The sequence below is a fragment of the Lentinus tigrinus genome (genome assembly GCF_003813185.1).
Source record: "Lentinus tigrinus ALCF2SS1-7 unplaced genomic scaffold L226scaffold_5, whole genome shotgun sequence".
NCBI lineage: Eukaryota > Fungi > Basidiomycota > Agaricomycetes > Polyporales > Polyporaceae > Lentinus > Lentinus tigrinus.
Window position 1 is genome coordinate 448551 of NW_027137914.1, and position 15076 is coordinate 463626.

At 55.3% G+C, this 15076-nt stretch overlaps 5 protein-coding genes and 2 non-coding genes across 7 annotated transcripts; 3 read left to right on the top strand and 4 right to left on the bottom strand.

The window, feature by feature from the left end:
• Positions 1-328: 328 nt before the first annotated feature.
• Positions 329-2984, top strand: L226DRAFT_531562 (Hydroxyethylthiazole kinase). Its single transcript, XM_067680101.1, has 11 exons — positions 329-490; positions 550-708; positions 762-785; positions 843-902; positions 960-1317; positions 1370-1635; positions 1689-1857; positions 1932-2095; positions 2159-2240; positions 2294-2531; positions 2666-2984. The coding sequence occupies exons 2-11, from the start codon at positions 634-636 to the stop codon at positions 2811-2813; spliced, it is 1584 nt and encodes a 527-aa protein (XP_067538783.1). The 5' UTR covers positions 329-490; positions 550-633; the 3' UTR covers positions 2814-2984.
• L226DRAFT_480908 (phytanoyl-CoA dioxygenase) lies at positions 2835-4566 on the bottom strand. The gene is made up of 10 exons (XM_067676908.1): positions 4428-4566; positions 4343-4356; positions 4187-4289; positions 3977-4130; positions 3818-3916; positions 3713-3760; positions 3642-3660; positions 3566-3575; positions 3276-3498; positions 2835-3215 (listed from the first exon to the last, which is right to left on the bottom strand). The coding sequence occupies exons 1-10, from the start codon at positions 4473-4475 to the stop codon at positions 3007-3009; spliced, it is 927 nt and encodes a 308-aa protein (XP_067538784.1). The 5' UTR covers positions 4476-4566; the 3' UTR covers positions 2835-3006.
• Positions 4567-4805: 239 nt separating this feature from the next.
• Positions 4806-4887, top strand: L226DRAFT_t52. Its single transcript has one exon. It is a non-coding gene; the product is annotated as a tRNA-His (tRNA).
• An 89-nt stretch (positions 4888-4976) lies between these two features.
• L226DRAFT_567889 (uncharacterized protein) lies at positions 4977-5444 on the bottom strand (the record flags this gene model as incomplete). The annotated part of the gene is made up of 2 exons (XM_067684100.1): positions 4977-5207; positions 5277-5444. 2 exons carry the CDS (start codon positions 5442-5444, stop codon positions 4977-4979), a joined length of 399 nt encoding a protein of 132 aa, XP_067538785.1.
• A 610-nt stretch (positions 5445-6054) lies between these two features.
• L226DRAFT_t53 lies at positions 6055-6136 on the top strand. The gene has a single exon. It is a non-coding gene; the product is annotated as a tRNA-His (tRNA).
• Positions 6137-6243: 107 nt separating this feature from the next.
• Positions 6244-9556, bottom strand: L226DRAFT_531566 (uncharacterized protein). Its single transcript, XM_067680102.1, has 12 exons — positions 9332-9556; positions 9107-9158; positions 8839-9001; positions 8159-8783; positions 7947-8102; positions 7703-7884; positions 7612-7645; positions 7543-7556; positions 7093-7489; positions 6823-7029; positions 6343-6765; positions 6244-6279 (listed from the first exon to the last, which is right to left on the bottom strand). The coding sequence occupies exons 1-11, from the start codon at positions 9530-9532 to the stop codon at positions 6646-6648; spliced, it is 2151 nt and encodes a 716-aa protein (XP_067538786.1). The 5' UTR covers positions 9533-9556; the 3' UTR covers positions 6244-6279; positions 6343-6645.
• Positions 9557-10635: 1079 nt separating this feature from the next.
• L226DRAFT_543662 (uncharacterized protein) lies at positions 10636-13942 on the bottom strand (the record flags this gene model as incomplete). Its single annotated transcript, XM_067682214.1, has 7 exons — positions 10636-11987; positions 12046-12526; positions 12588-12680; positions 12750-12836; positions 12956-13123; positions 13193-13420; positions 13475-13942. The coding sequence occupies 7 exons, from the start codon at positions 13940-13942 to the stop codon at positions 10636-10638; spliced, it is 2877 nt and encodes a 958-aa protein (XP_067538787.1).
• Between the last annotated feature and the right edge of the window lie 1134 nt (positions 13943-15076).

Consider the following 15076-nt stretch of genomic DNA (forward strand, 5'->3'; position numbering starts at 1 on the left):
GAGCAATGCCAAAGTTCGTCTGGTTGCGATATGCAGCTGAGGAACCTCTGTTCTAGGGACTGGTCTTTCGCTTGACGTTCATCCTGCTCGTCGAAGAGATCGTTGGCAGCCGGCGGGAACTTGTAAAAATGATCTGTCATCGTGAAGAGTTTCGTGATTCGGGTTTAAGTTGGACGTTGTGCCGACTGAAGCTAGAGACGTCGCCCAGGCGGAAGATTGAGGTTGCATGCTGCTGTGTGACCGTAGTCGAAGCAAGATCGTGGCCGCGTGGCGGTGGAGGTCAGGTACATAGCAAAACGAGCGCCTGAGAGACCCGGCCAATGATCATAGAACTCCAACTCGTCCCTTCTCTCCAGTTGGTCGCTTTCCGAGTCTGCCAGGCTTATCGTGGCATAAACTCAGTTCACATCTTGCGGCGTACATATCGAATCAGTGCTGCGCCATCTTACAGCGAGAACGTGCAGAGGACGTTGGTCCTCAGTCCACAGTTGTAAGATGACTTGGTCTGCCGATGACGTGATTGGTCCGGACTCGAGTCCACTTCCCCAGGCCTTTCTTGGATCCTACGGTCAGAGACGTTCGCATTCGTCAAGACGCAACTCTCAAGACCAAGACCAAGGGTGACTCCAGCAAATGGCCGGACAGAAGCCGACCGTGGATTATTCTCTGTACCTTGTGACCGGGAGGGAACTCCTTCCGGAAGGAAAGGTAATCTTCGTGTCGTATGTATTTTGCCCCGCGATGCTGAAAAACTCTCAAAGGATTATCTCGAGTCTCTTGAAGAGGTCCGTGCTTGTCTACCATCTCATAAAAGCCGATGTTGTCCTGATGTTGTCCTTCAGTCCATCAAGGGAGGAGTTACCCTCGTCCAGGTCCGCGAAAAGAACACAGACACTGGAGAGGTAAGTCGTTCGCTATCCTCATTCTGTTCACTTCGCCTATGCAATCTTCTTGTCCAGTTCCTGCGAATCGCGCAAGCGTCCAAAGACATATGTCGCAAATACAACGTCCCCATCCTGATCAATGACCGCATCGACATCGCGCTCGCGATCGAGGCAGATGGTGTGCATATCGGTCAGACAGATATGCCAGTAGAAAAGGCACGCAAGCTTTTGCCACCCAATGCCATCATCGGCATGACGTGCAACTCTGTAGAGCACGTCCGAAAAGCGGTACAGGACGGCGTCGATTACGTTGGTTTGGGCCCCGTATGGGGCACGCAGACCAAGAAACTCACCAGCCCCGTCGTCGGCGTGAGAGGCATCGGACCCTTACTTGATGCTCTGGAAGGAACTGATGTCAAGGCGGTATCTATCGGTACGTCAGCGCGGTCTACGGTAGTAATATGAACTGAAGCAGCTTTTCCCAGCCGGTATCAAGTGGACGAATGCCCTCCATTGTATGCATGGGTCGGTCTCTCTGTCTGGTCGTAGCCTGGACGGCCTTGCTGTCGTCAGCGATATCGTCGCCTCCAAGGACCCGTACACTGCTGCGAAGAGGATCGCCACCATCGTCAACGCATGCAAGGCAAACCCTCTTATATGTTTCTCGACATTCCATGCGCCCGATGTCATCAAGCGCAGCGTCGGCGAGCTCCTAGGAGCTGTGAAGCAATACTCACCCATTGTCCACCAGGTCCGTAGCTCCCCCACGGTGGCTATGTATGTCCTTAACAAGTTGACTCCTAGCTCACCAACACGGTCGTGACTACACAATCTGCCAATGCTACCATCGCCCTCGGCGCATCTCCCATTATGGCTACCGCCCCGGAGGAGATGGCAGATCTTGCTGCAGTGTCCGGCGGCCTGCTTGTGAACTTCGGCACCATCCAGAATCTTGACGGCATGCTGGCCGCTGGTACGTGAACCCGTTCCGTACCTCAAAATAACTCATACCGCTACCGAGCACTGACTCTGACCTGACGTGCACAGGTTTCAACTACAACCAGAACCGCAAGCCGGTCGTCTTCGATCCAGTCGGCGTCGGAGCCACGGGCTATCGTCGGACATCGGCCGCACACCTGTTGAACGCCTGGCAGGCAACCGTCATCAAAGGCAACCCCGGAGAGCTCGCTGCGCTTGCTAACTCGACGGAAGTATGCATATGGATCTTACTTGCAGATCTGTCCCACCGCTGATCACTAATTACTGCTACACAGGTGCAGGCCAAGGGTGTGGATAGCGTTGGGACTGGCTTTGCTGACCCCGCCTCCTTTGTGCGCAACCTTGCCAGGAGAGAGCGTACGTCTGTCTTAACCCACCATCTCGTGCTGCTGACTGAGGCCGCAACGCAGGCGCGATCATTGTTCTGACCGGGGTGACCGACTATGTATCGGACGGTACGACCGTCGTTCGGCTTTCCAACGGCCACCCTCTGCTCGGTGAGATAACTGGATCAGGCTGCATGGTCGGCACGGCAGTCGCGACCTTCTGCGCGGGTGCTAGCATGGCGGAAGCGAGCAAGCGGGCACCCGAGGCGCCTGAAGATGCAAAGCTTGTGCGTGGTGACATGCTCGTTGCCGCGGTGGGAGGGTGCGTGTGTTCATCTCAGCTCACTATAATCTTCTTGCCGTTTTCCCTCTCGCTTTTATCCCCTCTTTCGTTTCCCGTGTGTTTTCTGTGACCACGGGACAGTTGATGCATGTGCTGATGATCTGTGTTCCTAGGGTACTCGCCATCACTGTAGCATCTGAGCTCGCTGCGGCGCGGGCGGATGTCAAGGGCAGCGGGACGTTCCTCCCAGCGCTCATTGATGAACTCGCCGCCCTGACTCCTGAGAAGATCGCGACGTATGGGAAGGTTGAAGTGATCTGAAAGGACCAAGTTCCGAAGTGAATTCTACGGGTATAGGCACCTCGGATCCTCACTGTAGGAAAACGCGGCCAGAAGGAATCCGACCTTGTAGAGTACATACTTATACAACATGCGTAGCTTCCAGGTAGCTTCATAGTACAATCAATCACATATTCCATCTATACTGGCTCCATAATCCTGATGGCCGAGGACTTCATGCACCAATCGGAATCACCGTTGGGTTCGGCGTGTCGAGGATATGGGGGAACGGCGTCTCAGGAGTCGGCTGCAGCCAGTTCTTAGCGTCGTATTCTGCGTATGGAGGTGACTCGATCATGTGGAACGTGTACGCGAAGCGAGTCTGAACGCTTGTGTTCCTTTCTGACTTGTGCAACACGCTACCGTGAATGAGCACCAAGTCGCCTGGCGGAGCCTACGCTGAGCATACACCGTGACCGCAATTGCAGAAGATCAGACACTCACCAGGCATGCAGGCCTCGAGGACATACTTTCCCTCCGGGTTGGGAGGAGCCTGTTCCGGCGGGATGAGTTGCTCAAACCCGGTGCCTCCTCCGGGCATGCGCACGAAGCGCTTCGTGATCGGCGCAGTAAGGTGAGAACCGGGGAGGAACGAGAGAGCGCCGTTCTCGGGTGTACACTTCTCGAGCGGAATCCAGAAGCCAACGGCAGACGGAGGATTGGTGTACTGTTACGCACCAGAGGGCGGATGAGACCTCTGGATTTCACTCTTTTGGGAGACGGCGGTTACTCACCAAGAATGTCCTGCCGGGCCAGTGACAGGACTCGAGTCAAGCCAAGTACTTAATCACCACATTTCCATGGACTTACGAATCGTTGTGCTCAGGTACTTCGTTGGCACTTTAGTACTCCGTCATGCTGGAAATTGAAGACAGACCTACCTTCACCACCGATATGCGGTTGTTTGCATATAACCATTGATTGGAGAGCTAGAGATCGGGCCAGTTGGTTTCTTTACCGCATAGGATGGTATCTCGGAGACCTACCGACGGGGTCATGGTGAAACTTGAGGTCGCGTACTACAGCCTTCATCTTCTCGTTCTCTAGAGTGACCTTCCGGAAGACGGGATCCTGCTCATGCAAACCTGTAGAGTCGATGCATAAGAACCACTTCGCAGTCCACGAGCGTGTGAAACTCATCGTACCATGTCCGATCTTGTTGACTGCTCTCTGCTTCTCTCGGTTGAGCTTGCCGTCTGGACCAACTGCATCTTCCTCCAGGAAGAAGCGGATCTTGTCACCCGAAGTCAGGAAATACTCGTCTCCGACATGATTGTCGTCTCCAGTCGTGAACTTTGTCTGTTCACCTTCAGTGCCGATTCCACGTCAATGCAAGCTTCAGTGGGACCACGTACAAGAGGGTGCTCTGCAATGCTGAAGTTGTCTAGGAGCTGTTTGGAACGAACGAGAAGTGCCTCTACTTCATGCGGTTCTAGGAAGTTAGGCAGTCTGAGGTACCTAAAGGGCTCGTGTAAGCTTGAGAATGAGAATGATGTCCATCGGAGACTAACCCGTCCGTCCGAAACTAGTCGTACCATCGAAGGCTAACGTTACTACTAGCCGCAGGTGATGATAAGTGTTATTTCGTATACGCACCTGGTCGACTTGCTCCTGTGTCAAATATTGTAGCCTCTGCTCAGCCATCTTGTGCGAACTGTTAGTAGTTGGCGTAAGGCGAACTCTCGGTAGACTGAGCTCTTCGAATTCGTGAGCTTCGGGCTTCAAACAAGTATTCGGACAAGAGTCGAGTGCCCGGGAGATAAGGCAGTCTATTGCCGTGCTAGCGCCCGTGGCCCAGCCCGGGCCCACGTGCCGAGCCTCCCGACAACGACTTGGATTAGTGCGGGCATCCACATTCAAGCCACTACCGATATGAAGGGATATTATAGATACAAAGGTAGCTAAGCACTGCAAGTTGACCATAAGCTGTCTCAGCACCAGGCGTCGTATTCGTATATATTGGCTTGATTATTGGTCCCTGTCGATTAGTGGTTAGATCATCACGTTGTGGCAACACAGAACCGTGAAGACGCAGGCTCGACTCCTGCCCGGGACACTGTGATATATCTTTTTCTATCTTCAGCGTCACCTCCTGCATGTCTTCAAGCCAGTTCGGAACATAGATCTGCACGTACTTCAACTGGCTCAAGCGCCATAGACGGTCACCAAAGGACCACCCAACATCTGTACGTCCTTGCGTGACATGAAGTTCTCCTCGTCGGGTACCACCACGCGGCGATATTCTTCGTCCTGGAAGACCTCATAAATCTTCTCTATAGTCTCGGCTTCAAAGATCGCCATCCCAAAGAACGGAGGAGGCATATATCCCGGTATCATCGCAGTCATGGGGGCGGTGTACCTTGAATCAAAGTGAAACTGATGGGTGCGCAAGAATAACGTTCAAGTCAGCGTTTCGTCGATCTGTAGCAAATGGGTGGGGCTCACCTGCTCATACTTCAGCAGATTACGTTTCACGATCGCTATCGAGGAGAACACTTTGGAATGAGTGTTGAGCCAATAGCTCCTGCACTCGTCTGGTGAAAGACCAGGCTTTGGCGCGACAAGGATGACGAGACGAACACGGTCAGAGCGAAGGCTGGCACCAGTACTCATGGTGGTGAGGCTTGTTCAAGAGGTGAATATGGAGGGCGAGTCCATTCAACCCTTGGCCTTTTATATCTTTCTGGTATAGCGCCGCTCCGACGTATGGTGCTAAACCATCCGCTATTTGCAACTGCCGGCGGGGCCTGGGCACTTTTCCGACTACACCAGACTCGTCTCCGAAATTACCGGACAACTCGCTGTCAGGTCGGATGCATTGCACGAGGGGTATGGAATTAGTCTACAGGATCCGAACGCAGGCGTATCATCTGCAGGCGGTACTACACCCGTCAGCATCAAGTATTGCGGTGCAATGAACGTGAAAATATTCACTCACACCGATAAAGAACATCGACCCAGTCCAGAACGCATAGAATGGAGGGGTCTCCTCTCTGCTACCAATCGATTCTCCGAGTCCCAGGAACTTGACACGACATGTTTGGGGAAGATGGGGCAGTGCATTGACAAGAGACCCGTCATCTCAAGTCATATGCATCGCTTCAGAACAGATTCCTCAACGTATGTGCTGGTCGCATTATACAAGTTGCAACTTGCGGAACGGGCATCACATAATTGAAGATCTCTCTACCAGTGTTCATAATCATATCGCGATCTGCTGTCGGTCCCTGTCGATTAGTGGTTAGATCATCACGTTGTGGTTTCACAAATCCGTGAAGACGCAGGCTCGACTCCTGCCCGGGACACGTTGATGACTTGTTTCATTCGCAACCCTTAGGCTAAGTGCCAATTTTTTTCGAAGGACCCATTGCTGGAAATTATGCCTCGCGGACTTTGCGGACACCAGCGAGTGGCCCCCACGGTCATTACTGTGGTTAGAATTGGAGAACTATTGATCGAGCGCGACTGTCAGCGCATCCACAATTCACCAGGGAGACCGGCGCAAGCTCACCTGGTCATGCTCCGGCAAGTTGCGCTTCACCCCGGCCGTCGCGGATGGGTATGAAACCAATAGATCCATCACTCGCCCGAAGAGAGGATGTACTCGTCAGCGTTGTTGTGTCCGAGACCCCACCCCGCACCGACAATACCCAACCGTACACTGGCCGACAAATCGGAAAGTAGCCGAAGGCAACTGGACGTTCGTGCCGCTCTGGAGATGGCAATGCGATTTTGGCTTGAAAGACGAAGTGATGGTGGATTATCAACGCACGACATGGTATAGGCTACAATCCCAGTGAAAACGAAGGAACTATCACTGATCAACAATGTCCTCGATGTTCTCGCCAAGAGACAAACGGTTAATGAGGTGATCAATGGTGGCCTTGTGTATCCGGTGATGTTCCTGCCATCCTTTCCAAGGATGGTGCGGATGCTGCGTGAGAGTAATGGTCAACCGTCATCATCTCATGACGGTGCGCATCGCACCTACCTGTCGGCCGAACTGTTGGAAGATCTTGTCAGACGTGCCCTCAGGCTTGTCATAGAAGAACTTGGCCAGAAGGATGTCGTCCTGCTTGCTATACCGCATCTTCTTCTCTGGCGGGGCAGGAAGGGGTTCGTCCTCCGGTGTATGATGAAACTCGTGCTTATGTCGTCTGTAGAACTTCATCCACGATGCGCGCGAGTGATGAGGAGCCTGAAAAGACGGAGATGACAACTGATATTAGCTCAAGAGCTTCAACGGGGTAGCCTTTCGTACCTTTGCCGCGACTTCCTTCCAGAACGAGACCATGTCCAGCTTGCCCTCCTGCTGTTTCGTCCGGTAGTCCAAGAAGCGGATGAGGAAGACAACATCTGCGTCGGTGAACGCAACACCCTTTCCTGTCGTACTTCGGAAGAGCGCACGAGGAGGTGTTGGAGACCGTGCACGGCCAGCATCTGCTGCCACAGCACGATATGCGGTAGTGATGGCGTAAGGGCCGTACCCGGAGGGTACCGTAGGAGTCTCTTGCTCTTCCCCCGGCTGTTCGCTAGGTCCAGCTTCCTGCTGAGGTGGTGGGGTAGGCTGCATGTCATCCCCTTCATCGCCAACATCCATAGTGTAACCTCCAAGACGGATCTTGTGCTTGTTGCAGTATCGACGCCAAGAGTAGAATCTGGTAAAAGCGCGTGAGATGAACATCGCACACGATCTTGGCGATCAACATACGTATGATGCGGTGCCTAAGATATGGTCATTAGCATGAGGAACGGACAGGGGCCACACTAGAGCACATGCCTTGATTGCTATTCGTTCGCAGATCTCACGCAAGCTATATGCGCATCATGAACTTCAACTAACACATTCACTCGGAAGCACTGACTCATACCTCAAGACCAAGCCTTGCTCTTGACAATAATCGATGTACCGCTTGAGGTACTCGATATCGTCTGACGTAAACAGATTGCCTCCATATGTGCTCTTGATAACACGCGTTGGAGGTGTCGGCGACCGCGCAGGAGGGTTGTGTCGATTTGCCACCAGGGTGGACGCTGGAGGTGCAGGCTGTGGCTATATCCGGCGCGGTGTCAGCATCGTTCCACCTTCCATGACGCCACTCAATCTCCACGCACGTGAAGCTTGGTACGCTTGCGACCCCTTGTCACCTTGTGAGTAGGCTCAGGTATAGGTACGGGTGCTGGTGTGGGCGCAGGGGGCTCGACAGGTGCACTCGAAGGACCAGCTTCTTCCATGTACTGATCCGGTGGTTCTGGGTAGGGCTGTTCGTACTGATACTGCCGTCAGCCTGCAACGCAAGGTGTACACAATAAGCCGCATCACTTACATGTTGAGGGTAGTAACCATCCGGAGTAGGAACCCAGCCAGTCGTTTGATCTTCCCGATACCGATATGTATACTCCGGAGGGGGCGGTGGGGGTACCATTCCCGGCGGAGGCTGCTGCATAGCATGATACGCGCCGTTCCACGCCTGTTCCTCGGGGTAGCCTGGTTGCCTGTCCATCATATGATGCTCGGGCTGGGGAGGGGGTGCAGGGGCCGATTGTGGAGGGGGTGCAAGGGTTTGGGCGGGAGGGGCGAGATGTGTTTGCGACGGAGCGATACCGCTCGCGGGCTGCCAGGTCTGAGGTGGGGCCGGTGTCGCGGGGTTCATCCCTCGGGCGACGTCCATTGGGGTATTGTACACATACGGGAAGCTGCTAGGGTGGGCGACAATGGGGCCCGGGTGGCCCATGATCGGAGGCGGGTGTCCTATTGCCTGTGCATGAACGGGAGGTGGCTGATGTTGAGGATGCGGCGGCGGAGGCTCTTGTTGCTGCTGGAAATGTTCTGGCGAAATCTGCTGCTGCATCATCTGTTCATGTGTCGGCGGAGGAAGGTGCTGCATGGACGGTCCCGCCTCGGGCTGCGGTTGCGGCGGCGGGGGAGGATGGTGAACAACCGGGATGACTCTGGATATAACCATGAGTTTTAATGCATTTAACGAGTGTCAAAGGGATGACGCACTCCTCATTCCCTGTCACTTTGCAACCACCGAAATCCGTATGATAGGTCTGCAACGCTCCGGCTTCCACACACCGGATGATCCACTGCGCGTTGAGCACGAGTTTCCCCTTCTTCCCAGCATACTGGCGGTAAAGGCTCTGCCCGGATTCCTTGTGAGGGTCGACTAGGGAACGGGTATAAGGAAAAGGGTCGAATATGAGCAAAACGTGGGGGAAAAAGGGATGGAAAGCAACCTATATGTCAGAAAGTCCATGGGAAAGCAACTCACCTAGGATATACGATACGCCGCTATAGCCAGGGGACAGAATCCCGCCATATTTCTGTAAACCAAAGACCAAGGCATCCGTTAGTAGGATGGTCGGAGGCGCATGAAACGCGCGATCACAAGGGATACACGTCGACAACAGCAACAGTCCGTATCTCACTGACGAGCAGTATGCGTATCTCACCCACAGACGCGTCAAAGAACGAGTTTCACGCGACGGTGACATACCTGTAGTAGCTGTACAATCTCATCCCTGTTCTCGACATCCTTTTCCACGTAGATGGAGAGGGGCGTGCCCATCAAGGGGTCCAGGAAGAGCCCATCGTTTGGATTCTGCTCGTCGAGCGGCGGGGATACATTCTGCAGTTGGGGAGGGTGCTGTGGCTGGTCGCGCCGGGCGCGGTTAGTGGAAGAGCGTGCTGGTGCCATGGGTCTTGCCCCGCGGTGGTCTTGGGCGAGGGAGTCCTCAGGGGGCTCCGGCGCCTCTCTCTCCTTCCCACTGCGGAGTCTCAATGTATACTCAACGCCCGCCATCAGCCAATCACCGTATGGAGACGCCAGTCAGCCATTTCAGAGATTTCAGAGAGTGACAAGGTGTGGCGGGCTCTTCAGATCCAGAACAGAACAGGTTAAAACCGAGCTTCCTATCATCTGTCACGCAGAAACCTCCAACGATATAAGGGGTTAGAGATTCGAATAAGATAATATTCCATGAAGGCCAGCCTAAGCAAACGATCGACTCTAGTAGATGATACACATAGTAGCCTGCACAACACAACACTACGGCAAGCCAGGGACATCCCACATCCCTGCCGCCCATCCGCGGTGCACGCTCCACAACAATGGTGATGCGGGAGACCAACCACGCGGTAACTAGATGGCAGAGATAGTAGTACGAGGGCGTTGAGGGAGACGTTCATGGTGACGTTGACAGATGACGTTGATGTTGGGGGGAAAGGGGCGGGAGAGAGGGTGATTGGGAGAGTTGACGACAACGCCTCTGGAAGACATTGAAGACACACGTCAGAGGGAGGAGAGGCGGAGGAGGGAGAGCGCAGTGGGAGGGGGTGAGACCCGGAATGTGGTGGCGTGGGGACCAGCGGAGGAAATCAGGAAACGAAATGAGCGGCGGCGGACGGACGAGGACGCGTCCAGGCAGAGAGATGGAGACTAGACGAGATGTGGAGGCGACAGCAGAGTGCGGTCGAATAACAATGTACGCGGGCACGACATCGGAATGCAGTAATGTAAGAAAACACGAACGAAGGAATGATCGTACAGGTCATGAGACAGGAACAAAGAAAGGAAGGTGTGCATATGATGATGAAGGTCCCCAGATATAAGGATAATGCCGGATGTCAGAATAGTGATGATGGGATGAGTATGCGCTACAGACAGAGCGGGCACAGGGCATGAGCAGAAGGGAAAGAGTCATTATGGCGAAGAGGTTGGAGGTAACGGTGGTGGTGGTAGTGTGGTCGGTGCAGGCGCAGGGCGTGAAACGGATGACGGTAATCTGGGACTACGCATCTTCATTGTACGTAGAGTGTGACCTGGTTGCCTGGCCGGAACGACTCGAACGCCATCTGCACGTCTTCCGTCGACCCCAACGACACCAAATCTCCATCCTCGTCCTTGTACTTGACGCGAAGGGGTCCGTCGTCACGCCTCGGCCCACAAAGACGGATCTTCTTCCCCACCTTGTCGACGAGCTCGGCATACTCGGTCGTACGCGGCACCTGGATGACAAAGATGTCCTCGTGGAAGTGGACCTTGATCTTCACAGGTGGCGACAGCCGAATCTCGTCCTTCAACGGCGGCAAGGTAGGATCCATGTGTGATCGCATGGAGCGACCGTTTGACATCCCTGCCAGAGACGACTCGCTAGAGCCGTACGGCGTGATGGGCGAGCTGCTTGTGTGCGGCGAGTAGTCGGCGCTGTCGGTCGACTGACTGGACCCACTCCCACGCTTGCTGGAGGCCATCGGTCCTTGCGCCCACTCTGCACGCGACGACGTGGGAAGCGGCGGCGGTACCCCTTGTGGCGGAGGGTTGTACGCCTGCGGCTGACTCGCACTCCTTGACCGCATGGGCTGGTGCATGGTCGCGGTAGGCATCGGGCTCGCTCCCCTGGAGTCTGGCTGTTCGTACGCCGAACGTAGCCGCGTGGAGCTGAACTGACTGCGAAGCGCAGGTCTGCCGGGCGGTGCGCCATGACCGAAGTTGACGTCGGATCCGTAACTTGCCGTATTGCGCGACATGATGGGACGTGCAGAAGCCGGTCCCTGAAACCCGCCAATGCCTCCAGACATGATGGGCGACGTTGCATGTCCGCTGTGACGTGCGCTGTGAGGGTACGGGTAGTCCGGTCGTCGTGGTTGACCCATAGGCGTTCCACGACCAGATGGAGAACTGGCGCTTGTTGGGGGATAGTCCTCGTAGTAATCGTCTTCGTTATCCATATCGAACCCGCCGTCTGACGGGTAATCCAAGGGACCGTGAGGATAGCCATTGCTGTAATGATGGGGAGCGGAGGAAGAGGGGAGAGCGTGGTCTCCATTGGCATATGGATGGCGCATACGACCACTGATCGAGGCCGTTTGCGGGACACCAGAGCTGTAAGCCGACGAACCGTTCGAGAACATGGAACTGCGCTCCTGAGCGAAGGACGAGTGTGCGGAACGGATCTGAGGCGACTGAGCGCCGTTGGCGACCTGTGCGAGGCGGGTAACATTGCGTTCGGACGTGCGCCGGTTCGCCGTCTCCTTGATGAGACGATTCAGCTGGTTCTCCCAAAGCTTCAGCTGCTCTTCGTTCCTGCAGCGGAGAGTGAAGAACTCGAGGTCGTCATCACCCCGCCACCAGACAGCGAGAGAGTATTGCCCTGTACGGATGCCGGAACTGAGTCTCCAGCGCCGGAAGTAGATGGAAAGATGACTGACCTTGTGATATCTTGGGAACGGCCTGAGTCACATTGTTCAAGAAGATGCGTCCTTTGAGCAGGAGAGGCGTGTTCTTCTTCTTGTTAGATGGGCCTGCGCCGGGAAGACTGAGACTTGTCGAAGGCGAAGATGGCTTCTTGAGGATAGAGTTACTCTTGCCCACCTTCTTGCCGTTGCCGGGCTGTGGGGTGTATTCCTTGCAACACAAGATGATCTTTTCGAACAGGAAGACGTGGTACTCCCGGTCAACCTCGGACTTGGTGACACTGAAGATATCATCCAGAAGGAGTGCGCCGAAGTTAGAGATGTGGTGGCCCTTCCAGTCCTCAACGCGTCCCTCGAGGTTCTTGACGGTCGCGTCGTTCTCCGCCCGTCGCTGCGCTTCGTTGATCTTATCAGTGATGCGCTTCGCAGCAGCGACGCCGGACTGGAGTTCCTCGATGTAAGGGTAGTCGGTATTAGCGACCGCCTTCAAGAGCGACTATCATGATATGCACATGAACACGTCAACCGGATATCAGAGAGGGCCAGTCTGGAATTACCTCCAACAGCAGCGGATATTTGCAAATCCGCTGAACGGGCTTGATTAGGAAGGCGGGAAGTTCGCCCTTCACATTGATGATGCTGTTAAGCGCCTATGTCCATATGCGGTCAGACGGAAACCAAGGAAGCAACGGTCAGAAGAGCCAAGGAGCGAGGCTTACCGTGAGGTTGTGCTCCTCCTGGAGCATGATCTCGGACGCCATGGTGTAATTAGCGCAGTAGGGTTCGTAGACGGCGAACTCTTCCTCCTATTGTTCCACATTGAGGGATTGGATTGTCGTCGGACACAATAGGCACGAGGGGGGCAAACAATCGCGATTCCAGAATCAGCATCGGCCTCGGAGCCCGAATGTGCGTAGCAACTCACGTTCTCGGTGAAAGGAAGGCCCCATCGTTGTTCGTTCCAAGGCAACTCAGCGATGCTCTCCACCTTGATGAGGAACTTTCTCTGAAAGTTGAGGAGCTTGTTCAGACCGGGAAACAGCAGGTGGAGCGTGTCCCGATCAAGGTATTGTACCGCTTCGTCGCAGTATTTCTGAATGCGGCACAAGGCGAGCGTTCTTGTTAGAGCGGACCGCGTGTCCTTAGTGAGAGAAACACGCACCTGCATGACTTCCAGGTCCTGCACATACTTGCGCTCCGTGTCGACAAGCTCCTTGATGATGTTGGCCCGAGCACCGCCGGGCTCAACTGAAGATGCGGGAAGGGATGGGTCGGAATTGAGGGAATCGGTAGATGCGAGTGCGGATGGAATGGTGGGAGAGGACGGGGCGGATTCGAGAAAGAGGTCTTCTGGCAATTGCTGCACGAGGTTGATCACGTTGCTGACAACCTGCACGTCGCACTATGAAGCCGCGGTAGAGGCTGGAATAGCGAAGGTACGCACCTTGACGAAACCGTCTGTAGAGTTACGGTCCCATAGATCTCTGACGGTGAAGCCCTCACAATTAGGGACCTGCTTGACGTTCATGGAGAAGAGCGCGATGGCATGTTTCTTGGTGCGCTCGTTGGTGGAATCGAAGGCAGAAACGTCCGTGTCAACGGAGATAGGAGAGGTCACGGAGGGAAGGAGATTGTAGAGGTAGCAGAGAGGGACGCCAAGGGCGAATACGTCCCAGAGCTGGGTTACGGGGTCAGTGGAACGCCTTGAGGAGTCTGGCTGGGCAGCTACAGAGAACCAGGTCTGGAAGTTCTGGAGGTGCATAAGACGGGTGCGTAGGGAGGAGCATTGCTGATAGAGGGATGTAGACTGGGAAGCAGCCTTGTTGAGGAGGGTATTATTGGCGACTGGGCTATCGATGTTGGGCGGGAGGGGTGCGACGAGCGACTTTTTGCGGCCTGCGGCGGTGGCCATGGGGGGAGGAAGGAGAGGGGGTGCGTCGGACGAGCAGGACTGAGTGAGGGAGAAGCGTAAGGTAAGAGCACGGTTGCTTGGTAGATGGGGGATAGAGACGACTTCCTGGCCTGCGACCGCTCCCAAGACGCCCGTCCGTCCTCTCAAACAATCAACTCCGCATTCTGTTTGGCCCTGTTTGGTCCCCATCACAGTCCCCCTTTTGTTTTCCCACCCGCCCCAGATCTCGCGCGGCGGGGCCGGGGCACTGGAGTCTCGCAGTCTCAGTCTGCGCACGCCCGCGTCGCCGCCGCAGCTGGAGAGCACACCCGGCCGCACGCGGATAGTATGTAGTCAATGTCGATGCAGCGGCCCTCTTCTGCCCTTCGAGATGGACATCGACGAACGGCATCCAGCAATCATCGACGTCCGCGCATCCACATCACCTTCCTGATGTCGTCCATCTTTGGTCTGTTGCGTTGGCCACCTATGAATGCGCCATTCCACCTAAAGGGCGCCGTTCCCTGTCTTCCATCCGGATGTTTTCTCCGTTCTCGCACCCCGACAGCACTGCTGCTCTACCACCGTCGCACCGCTCACGGCACGCCATACAGAGTTCTTTCCCGCAGATATCGCGCCTCCTGCCTCGCCGGTCTGTCCTCCAGCCTCCGAGCCAAACGCATCCTTCGCAGAGTTCCCCCACTCATTTCCCCAGATAGGCCTCTTCGTCTCCCTCCTCGCCGCCCGGTCCAGGCTACAACACACAGGCCACTGTTGATTCACTCAGAGTTTAGGCTCAATTCACCGGCTTACCATTCTCACCGGAAGCTTCCTTCCACACGTACCATCCTCCTGGGACACAACTGCGTCTCCCAGTCCCAGCGAACTCGACGAGCGCGGAGGCATCTCCCGAGATGCCTCCCTGCTGGGAACTGCACACGGACTACGGCCCACCGCTCCTTCTGCGTGATGCCGTGCCGACTGTCAATGTCACCAGCACTGTCACTGTCAACCGCTACATGCACCGCGACCAAGCCCAGCAGTCGCACACGCTCCCTCCCCTCCAGAAGTGCGAACCGCCAAACTCCAGTTTTCCGGCCGGCGGGTTCACGTCGATCGGCCTGCGAGCACTCACACGCGGCCGCTTCCTCGTCC

What these genes read in the sequence shown, in the direction of transcription:
- L226DRAFT_480908 (XM_067676908.1), bottom strand. Translation starts at nt 4,475, where the DNA reads ATGGCTGAGCAGAGGCTACAATATTTGACACAGGAGCAAGTCGACCAG. An exon ending in GCATTGCAGAGCACCCTCTT is followed by an intron (nt 4,131 to 4,186) that starts GTACGTGGTCCC and finishes GAAGGTGAACAG; the next exon opens with ACAAAGTTCACGACTGGAGA. An exon ending in AGTCAACAAGATCGGACATG is followed by an intron (nt 3,917 to 3,976) that starts GTACGATGAGTT and finishes TCGACTCTACAG; the next exon opens with GTTTGCATGAGCAGGATCCC.
- L226DRAFT_531566 (XM_067680102.1), bottom strand. Translation starts at nt 9,532, where the DNA reads ATGGCACCAGCACGCTCTTCCACTAACCGCGCCCGGCGCGACCAGCCA. An exon ending in AGATTGTACAGCTACTACAG is followed by an intron (nt 9,159 to 9,331) that starts GTATGTCACCGT and finishes TTTGGTTTACAG; the next exon opens with AAATATGGCGGGATTCTGTC. An exon ending in CGGCGTATCGTATATCCTAG is followed by an intron (nt 9,002 to 9,106) that starts GTGAGTTGCTTT and finishes CCCGTTCCCTAG; the next exon opens with TCGACCCTCACAAGGAATCC.
- L226DRAFT_531562 (XM_067680101.1), top strand. Translation starts at nt 634, where the DNA reads ATGGCCGGACAGAAGCCGACCGTGGATTATTCTCTGTACCTTGTGACC. An exon ending in AGAACACAGACACTGGAGAG is followed by an intron (nt 903 to 959) that starts GTAAGTCGTTCG and finishes CTTCTTGTCCAG; the next exon opens with TTCCTGCGAATCGCGCAAGC. An exon ending in CGCTTGCTAACTCGACGGAA is followed by an intron (nt 2,096 to 2,158) that starts GTATGCATATGG and finishes ACTGCTACACAG; the next exon opens with GTGCAGGCCAAGGGTGTGGA.